The sequence below is a fragment of the Crocuta crocuta genome, unplaced genomic scaffold (assembly GCF_008692635.1).
Source record: "Crocuta crocuta isolate KB4526 unplaced genomic scaffold, BGI_CrCroc_1.0 scaffold258, whole genome shotgun sequence".
In the NCBI taxonomy this organism is placed as follows: domain Eukaryota; kingdom Metazoa; phylum Chordata; class Mammalia; order Carnivora; family Hyaenidae; genus Crocuta; species Crocuta crocuta.
This window is the reverse complement of record NW_027532842.1, coordinates 743,502-752,517: the sequence shown is the minus strand read 5'-3', so window position 1 is coordinate 752,517 and position 9,016 is coordinate 743,502. Positions and strand designations below refer to the sequence as shown.

The following is a 9,016-nucleotide window of genomic DNA, read 5'->3' as shown; positions in this document are numbered from 1 at the left end:
TGAAAATATTATGCTAAGTGAAAGGAGTCAGATACAGAAGGCCACGTACGATTGAATTTGTAGAAATATCCAGAAGAGGTAAATCCACAGAGATGAGGCAGACTGACTTGCCAAAGTGCTAAAGGGGAGGGGGATAATAGGTGTGAAATCTCCTTTTGGGGTGATGAAAACATTTGGAGCTAGACAGAGGTGGTGGTCGTACAATATTATGAATGTACTAAATGCCACTGAATTATTCACTTTAAAATGTTTATTTAAAAATTTTTTTTAATGTTTGTTTACTTTTGAGAGAGAGAGACAGTGCGAGCAGGAGAGGTGCAGAGAGAAAGTGAGGGAGGGAGACACAATCCAAAGCAGGCTCCAAGCTCTGAGCTGTCAGCACAGAGCCCAATGCGGGGCTCAAACCCACAAACCATGAGATCATGACCTGAGCTGAAGTCAGACACTTAACCTACTGAGCCACCCAGGTGTCCCTTAAAATGTTTAATTTTATGTTATGTGAATCTCACCTCAATTTTTAAAATTATAATTATGTATATTAAGTTAATTAGCTCTACACCATGTTATATATAAAAAGTTAGAAGGGCACACAGTATATTCATAGTCTGACTAGTCATATTGTAGATTTTAATTTATTTGTTGTCTTTTAATGAATACAAATTTCATTCATTACAAGAGTAAGGGTTTTTCAGAAGTTATTGTAGTGTGTAGTGTATTGCATTCCGTCCCTCTATTTGTGTAAGTTCATGCTGCAATTTTTTTTGTTTTATTTATTTTTGAGAGAGAGCAAGTGCAGTGGGGGAGGGGCAGAGAGCGAGGAGGACAGAGGATCCCAGGTGGGCTCAGTGCTGACAGTCAGCGAGTCCCATGTGGGACTGGAACCCACGTACCGTGAGATTGTGGCCTGAGTCCAAGGCAGGGACACTCAACCCACTGAGCCACCCAGGCACCCCTCATGCTGCACTTCTTAAGGACACATCAGCAGCACACAGTTTTCTGATGCTTCTCAGCCCTTTAGAATCAGGTGGCTTAGAACTTCCTCTGATTGGTGGGATTTTTGTTTTCCCTGGAAGTGTTCTGAGTAAATAGAAGGAGGAAGTCCTGAGAGGAATCACAGTGACCAGAACGTGCTGGCATATCAAGGCATGAAAGGAGTAGGGAGGAAGCCTTCAAGCTCCGTCCTATGGTCCTTACAAGGAAGAGGAAAGAACTCACACCTATTTTTGCACCGACTGTGAACTTGGCACGCCTAGGTTGTTTGGATGCTGCCTTTGGTCCTCCAGCCAGCCTCCGCATCTCGGTGGGCCTCTCTGCCACTGCTCTGCAAAACCCGCAGGGACTGCAGGAGCCCCTTGGAGCCTCTTACGGCTCATGTGCTATGAGCCTGCCTGCTGTTGTGCGAAGGCCACTCTTGTTTCTCCTGCAGCTAGAGCTCTCTGGTTGGCCTCCCTGCTTCTCGGCCAGAGTGTACCTGGCCCTGCACTGTGCCTGAGTCCCGGGAAGGCTGACTTCAGGTGGCAGAGCAAGGCCGGAGCCTCCGTGAAGTTCGGGTTGCGGGCTAGGAAGGGGACTGGAGGTCCTTGCTCTGATAGCCTTTCATCTCAACTCTTCGGGGCACCTGAGGGTGTTGTAATTAAGCTTCCTGCTTTCCTCTCCCTTTAGCAGTATTCGCTCACACCCAAAAGTTATTTTGTTTTGGGACTTTTATTTTCTTACCTGGTTATGTTCAGAACACTTTATAAGATGATCTCTGAAACCCAATGAACAAAAATATGGTAAAGCCAGTAATGAGAGATTCTATGTAACTTTAAAGAACTGAGTTTAATTCCACTTTAAAGCCTCTTAACACAATTGCATTTATAGATGCATTTAGAGTATGACCTTCTTCCTAAAGTACCCTCTCCAGCCAGGAGGTGAAGCAGTGGTCAAGTTTATTCCATTTAAGGCAGATTCTCAACATCCATTCCACTTTTCCAAATAACAGGTCATCCTTCTAATGCCCAGAATCTGGCCCACAGGATCCCTGACTACAATTTGTAGCCAGACTCACTTCCCCAAACTGCAGATTGTAGCTTCTATAACGATGGGTACATAATCTCTGCTTAAAAAAAGAAAAGGGGGAGGGGGGAAGCAAAAAAATAGCCCTCCTCAGATAAAACTATCAGATACTTCCAGTTAAGGTGAAGGGTGCCAAAATGGAAAGTTTCTCACTTTTACATAGTAGAGAACTTAAATATTTCCTTATTGCAGTAACGTTGAAGAGAAATACTTTGTTCAGTAGTTTAATAATCAATAGCCAGCTCTCAATCTTTCAGTTCTGATTCTGCCTTCTGTTTGGGTGGCTCTAAACAAATGGCAATATTTCAGTATTTGAATTTCTCACCTTTAAAAGATGGATAGTATTTCAGGGACCCAAAGAATAACCAGTAAAAATCTTGATTTATCATAAAAATTATTAAAATGCTGGGGTGCCTGGGTGGGTCAGTTAGGCATCCAACTTCAGCTCAGGTCATGACCTCGCAGTTTGAGTTTGACCCCCATGTCGGGCTCTATGCTGACAGCTTAGAGCCTGGAGCTTGTTTCAGATTCTGTGTCTCCCTCTCTCTCTGTCCCTCCCCTGCTCACACTCTGTCTCTCTCTCAAAAATAAACACTAAAAAAATATTAAAATGTTTCATGGTAAATACAGCCTTTTGGAGGGCAATTTGTCAGTATCTGCCAAAAAAAATTTTTTTTAAAGTTTGTTTTGAGAGCCTGAGCAGGGGAAGGGCAGAGACTGAGGGAGAGGAGAGAATCCCAAGCTGTCGGCGCCAAGCCCGACGTGGGGCTCAAACCCATGAACCAGGATATCATTACCTGAGTCAAAATCAAGAGTCAGATGTCCAACTGATCAAACCACCCAGAGGCTCTGGTCTGCCAAAAATTTTAAACACACATATCCTTAGAGTCAGCCATTCTACTTTGGGGAGTTTAAAGACCTACCTGTGCCGAAGAGGAATGTACACAGATGCTGGGTGCAGTATTGTTAGAAACAGCAAAAATCAGGCAGTGTGGATGACTATCAGTAATGATCAAATACATTATGGGACAGCGTGACATCACTTATATGTCTGAATTGTGTGACTAAAGAGGAAAAGAGAAGTACATCATAAAAACTTACAAGGATCTCTTTAATCCCCCTTCACCGCTCTTCTGACCATTACTGTCTCCCCACACTCGACCCTTGTCTACCCTTCCTCATGCCATCCCTCATCTTGTCCCAGATCTTTATTTGTACTTCCTCTTTTTCAGTGGGTGATCAGTAAGTTCAATTTCCACAGAAGGCCCAAACCCATGGACATGCCCAAAGGCGTAAGTGATCACACTTCCTCCCCGTCGATATGATCTATTCTAGACTGCTATATGGGCATCCACCATGCTGGTGTGGCACCCTAAGTTAGGCTTGTGTCGTCTGGTGTTGTGTGATAGGTATTTCTACACCGTGGCACATGGTTAAACAGCAGCATTCCTAGAAGAGAGCAGTATCTTCGCCTTTTAACTTCAGGGAGCAACTTGGCTCAGACCCAGGGAATTTCCCAAATTATGGCGGTAGCACAGTTCACGTCTTTGCTATTGGAAGAGGCCAAGACCGTGAACCAGCCTGCATCTTTTACTGCCTAGGGATCCAAACCATCTTCTGGCTTTTATGTAGTCTTAAAAGGCATTTCAAGTCATTTAAAAACAAATTTAAACCACAAATATGAAAAAAGCTTTAACTCCCCACAATCCCTTACTACATATATACATAATACACCTAATGACTAGCCAATGGTCCACACCTGAGCAACAGGAATTCCAACCTATAGGCCATATTTGATTTATTCATTTTTTTAGTGAGACCATCATATGCAAAAAGTGCCTGGCTGGTACTGAAAGAGCGGTATTTCAGGGCCTTCCAGAAGGCGTGTTGTACCACACTGACCTATATCTGAACTTTCATCATGGATTACGTGATGCCAAGCATGGGAGTTGGCCGCGTTTCTCAAATAATCACTACTGTCTCTCCAGTGTAGTGTAGTTTTCAGTATAGCTAGTCGCTACCCTAATGTGTCAGCGATACTTACAATTTGCTAGGCAGTGAGGGAAGTATTTGTAAAATGGCCACTGTCACCCAAGTACTTTTCATCTCTATCACTTTTCAGACCTGTGGCTCATAGGACACAAAAAATACTTCCTTTTTCAGATTTTACTCTAAGAAAATTAACAAATATGGCAAATGTCCACACCTTGACAGAAGACTAGCGGAAGTTACAGCAACCTCCCTGCCACAGAGCCGCCTTTACACAGGAAAGTGAGGCACTGGGACTGAGGTTTTGATCCATATTCTGATGTAAGTGCTCCAACTTTCATATTAAAATTTATACTGACTTTATTAAGAAAACCTTTATGCCCATAGTGCTGTAACTATTTCTAAACATTAAAACAGTTCTTATAAACTTGAAAACAAATCCTCCCAATTATACGAAGGCTTTACACTAAATTATCTAAAATCTCAAGCCCCAGGGAGGCTGCTCAAACACTAGACAGGAAATTTATTTATTAGCTTCCAGATGGAAGAGTCTTGTCTTTTTCCTGTCAAGATCTGAAGCCAGTTCACACACCAAAAAACTTGTTCCCATTCTCAACAAAAAACAGGTACTTGTAGTGACACACCCACTAAGTTACAAGTTTCCTTCAGGCAGAATTCCCTTTTAATTGGATCACTTACTAGCAACAGATGTTGACAGTGGTGATGCCACAGCTATAGCAAAGTGCATGTAAATTGGGATACTGACTTACTCCCCTTGACTAAGAATTCAATAGTTTTACACAACTGAGGCCTTCCACTTGACTTAGAAAATTAGTAAATTTAGATTTATAATCACTATTGTCTTTAAACTGCTTAGGGTGTCTTGCTTTGAAAAACTACTATCTTGTTTAACCCAACATTCTGAAAATAAGTTTTTCTGCATTTATATATATACACATATTTATAAATANATCCCTATACATATATATATAGCATCCTGAGAACACTCCCGATGTTTGGCAACTTTTGATCATTAACCTATTTGTAAGTATAGACAAAGTATTTTTAAAGGGAAAAACTTTGCAGACCTTATACTTGTTTAAATGGTGTTGCTAAGAGATACTATTGGAAAGATTAAAATATGTATATAACAAAATCTTAAGATTTTAAGTGAAAGCCATTTAACTAATATTTAAAACCTCTGCAATTATTAGTTTATTAGTATCATCCAGGACTCAGATGTTCAGTATTCCTCCTGAAATTACATAAACAAATGCAAATGGAAAGAATCCAAGTCAAAATTATATAACAAAACAGCACCCCATCACAAAAGCGTGTAAAATGACAAGAACGCTATTTTAAAACACTGGCACTTTAAGACAACGATAATCTCAAAAACCACAAAATTGCCAAATTGTTCCCTAAACTGCTAAGTAGATAAACATGACCCTAATGAATGAGTTTGGATTTTGTAAAGAAAAATCAAATTCAAATCCGATAACTCCTGCTGAAATACAAAGTTTTAAGTGTCTTCTTCCCCTCAGGCCTATTTGATTTATATAGAGGAGCAAACTACTATATAGGAAAATATACCAGATTTTAAATGTGGTATACAGTTTAGAAGTTGGCCCAATTAGTGAAAAATACCTTTAAGGGAGAGTCAAGTTTCCTAAGAAATCCANACCTTCTGAATGCAAAACAGCATTCTACAGGTTTATATCAGACCCTAATTCATAGTAGAAAATTCTTAAAAAAAAAAGAAAGTAAATTTGCCAGTAAGCATGCAATTAAGAAACCTCTAGAAATCAACATTTTTCCAGACAACTAAACAAGCTAAAATTTAACTTAATACTCCTATTCAAAGTATAGGAGAGATATGCTTTTCTTTATCAACTTATTACACAGCTCAACATAGCTTTTTTGAAATTAATACAGTTGGGATTTCTGTTACTGAAGGAANACTCCTATTCAAAGTATAGGAGAGATATGCTTTTCTTTATCAACTTATTACACAGATCAACATTATAGCTTTTTTGAAATTAATACAGTTGGGATTTCTGTTACCGAAGGACGGGAACACAAATATTTCAAGATACGTTTATGAACGATCTGATCTTTATTATCTTGCCCAGATTATTTTTGTGTCTAACCATTTAAAATAACCATTTGACTAAAAGGGACTACCACTATCGTCATAAATTTGGAGACATCAGAGAATAACAAAACCAGCTTAAGCGTATGGCTGTTGTACCCAGATCAAAAATAAAAACTCAACTTTTTTGGACTTCTACACACTTTGAAAGGAGCTGTTAACCTGAGAACTGCATTACACTCCAAATTCTTAGAAATCCACAAGAAGCTAGGACACTGGGCCGGAGTATCAAGTATGAGCTAACATCTGGCATACCTTCATCATTACACCGAACAAACCCACACTCCTTACCTTTTCGTATTTTTCCTTCAGCTTCGCAGCTTTCTTTTCGTAAGGCTGCTTGTCGTCAGCAGCGGTGTTATTCCACATCTCTCCCAGCTTCTTTGCAACATCCCCGATGGACAGGCCAGGGTGCTCTCCTTTGATTTTTGGGCGATACTCAGAACAAAACAAGAAAAAGGCCGAACTAAAAAAAGAAATTTAGTTTTAAGTTTACCATGAAATGTGTACTGTCCTGTTACATAAAAGCTGCTGCTAATTTCTCTCAGGCACTGGACGGGTGCGAAGATTAAAACATGCTAAATATCCTTCACAATCAAACCTTCATTTACAGCTGTTTAACTTATGATGCTACCAAATGAGCATGTACTATTAATAAATGCAAGAACTCCAAAAACAATTCTGCAAATTAAGTCTTTTGGACAGATGGTATTTCTCAAGAAACAAAAGAAAGTTACATTTAGGAGATAGATGAAATGAAGGAGGCCAATGTCTAATTCAAATGCTCTGGCTCAAACTCCCATCCAAAAGGAATTCTGCTTACAATATTCAAATATATGAATATAAGCCACTTATCAGCTATGAAACTTTGATTCTACACTCCAAACCCACCAGGTGGCTTGCTATATTTCTGATTCTACTGCAACATCCTCCTCGAAGTAGGCAGGATACTTACGGAGGCCTCTTGGGTGCATTGGGATCCTTGAACTTCTTTTTTGTTTCCCCTTTAGGGGGGATATAAGTTTTCATTTCTCTTTCATAACGAGCCTTGTCCGCTTTTGCCATGTCTTCAAACTTTCCTTTCTCTTTAGCAGACATGGTCTACAAAAAGAATTATTTGCAAACTGAAATCAGTAACCAAAATCTTACCAAACTGTCACAAACGTATTAAAATAACTAAAACCAGCATCTTATGCCATTTATTCAGCAGCCTGTTCTAACATCCCAAGACACATTCTGCAAACGGCCCCTAGGCTTTTTAGTAAATCTGGATTTGGATTTAAGTTTTTAAAAACTCCCTCATGTTGTTTCAAGTCCCCTTACCTTCCACCTCTCTGAGCACTTCTTAGAAAACTCTGAGAAGTTAACTGAAGCATCCGGGTGCTTCTTCTTGTGCTCCTCTCGGCAAGTTTGGACGAAGAATGCATATGATGACATTTTGCCTCTCGGCTTCTTAGGATCTCCTTTGCCCATGTTTGATTATTTTCTAAAAAGAGAAAAACCAATGGTTGGGGTTATCCATGAAATTATGGGATTCTACACGCACTTGAACTTTGTGGGGAGTGAATGAACAGCAAAGTTGGTTATTTAACACAGTAGTGGCACGAACCTCTCATAATATACCGAACAAGAAAATGGCAGTGATAGCTGATTCCTAGAAGAGGCTAGGCCAAGCAAAAAGAAAACAGAAAATAAAAAACGGTCCTTCAGGAAGACCTGAGAAAGTGCAGACACAGGGGTACCCTCCTACAGTACCCGTTACTCATCAGCGTGGATCTGCTCCGAATGAGCACCTAACCGGACATTTTAAAAACTTTTTAAATGTACAAAACCATTTGTAATCCACAAACCCGAAGACCACAAAACTAGTGGGGCCGATTCGTGGATCGGCACCACGTCGGGAATAAAATCGGGAAGAGCCCCAGTGGGCAGGCTTCTCCAAATCACGGGCCTAAATCACGGTCTATCTGAAGTTTTCCCAAGGCAGGCTGTAAAAATACTCTCTGCACAAAACTTTGCCGGGAGGAGGGAGGGGCAGAAAGCTCCGGCGCTGGGACCCAGGCTGGGGGGTGGCGGCGGTATTTGTGCGGCTGCCACCGAGAGGCAGCCTCGTTTCCTATCGGTTTGGCCCCGAGATGTATTTCAGTTCTGACTAAACACGTCCGGTCTGAAGTTTCTTCGAGTAAACAAGGATGAGGGACAAAAGCCACTCCTGCTCGTTGCTCTGCCTGCCCACCCCCCAACCAGGAGAGAATTTTTTTTNCTGACCCGCCGGCTCCCGGCCGCGGGGATCCGGCCACCGCGCGGGGTGGAGAGCTGCCGGAGGCGTTCTCCCCGCCGCGGCGCTGCCCCAGACTCACCCTCAGCGAGGCACAGAGTCGCCCAGTGCCCGTCTGGCTCTCACTTGCCCCGGCGCTGTCTCTATGGAGCTCAATGTACTGCAATGGCTGTGAGAGCGGGAGCCAGACGCAGCCTCCTCACTCTCTCCGCTCTGTAACATTACTCTCCAGCCAGCGCGGCTCCTATTGGCTACCGCCAACTCACGGGGCTCGCTCATTGGCCCGATACCTCCCATTGTCCTGACCAGAGCCCGTTTGCTATTGGCTGTCTCCGGGGACACGTCATCAAGGATTGAAACAGCGCGCAAATCTGAATGTGTGTGTATGCCGGGCAAAGAGGCTGAGGCGGGAGAGGCAGAGGCAGAGGCAGCAGCTGCTACGGGAAAGCAGAGCTCTATGGTGTATGTGTGCATGTGTCTAACCCAAGCCAGCCCCACACCGGAGCGGCGGCCGGAGCGAAAAGGGCCTGACTTTTCCA

At 42.1% G+C, this 9,016-nt stretch overlaps 1 protein-coding gene across 2 annotated transcripts; it reads right to left on the bottom strand.

The window, feature by feature from the left end:
* Window positions 1-6,072: 6,072 nt before the first annotated feature.
* On the bottom strand, window positions 6,073-8,700 carry HMGB1 (high mobility group box 1). 2 transcript variants are annotated; one of them, XM_077745439.1, is made up of 4 exons: window positions 7,809-8,426; window positions 7,523-7,685; window positions 7,155-7,300; window positions 6,073-6,665 (listed from the first exon to the last, which is right to left on the bottom strand). In XM_077745439.1, the coding sequence occupies exons 2-4, from the start codon at window positions 7,670-7,672 to the stop codon at window positions 6,428-6,430; spliced, it is 534 nt and encodes a 177-aa protein (XP_077601565.1). In that variant the 5' UTR covers window positions 7,673-7,685; window positions 7,809-8,426; the 3' UTR covers window positions 6,073-6,427. The 2 variants fall into 2 exon arrangements, with proteins under 2 accessions (XP_077601565.1, XP_077601564.1); XM_077745438.1 differs by lacking the exon at window positions 7,809-8,426 and adding an exon at window positions 8,560-8,700 and having other exon boundaries at window positions 6,076-6,665.
* Window positions 8,701-9,016: the final 316 nt, after the last annotated feature.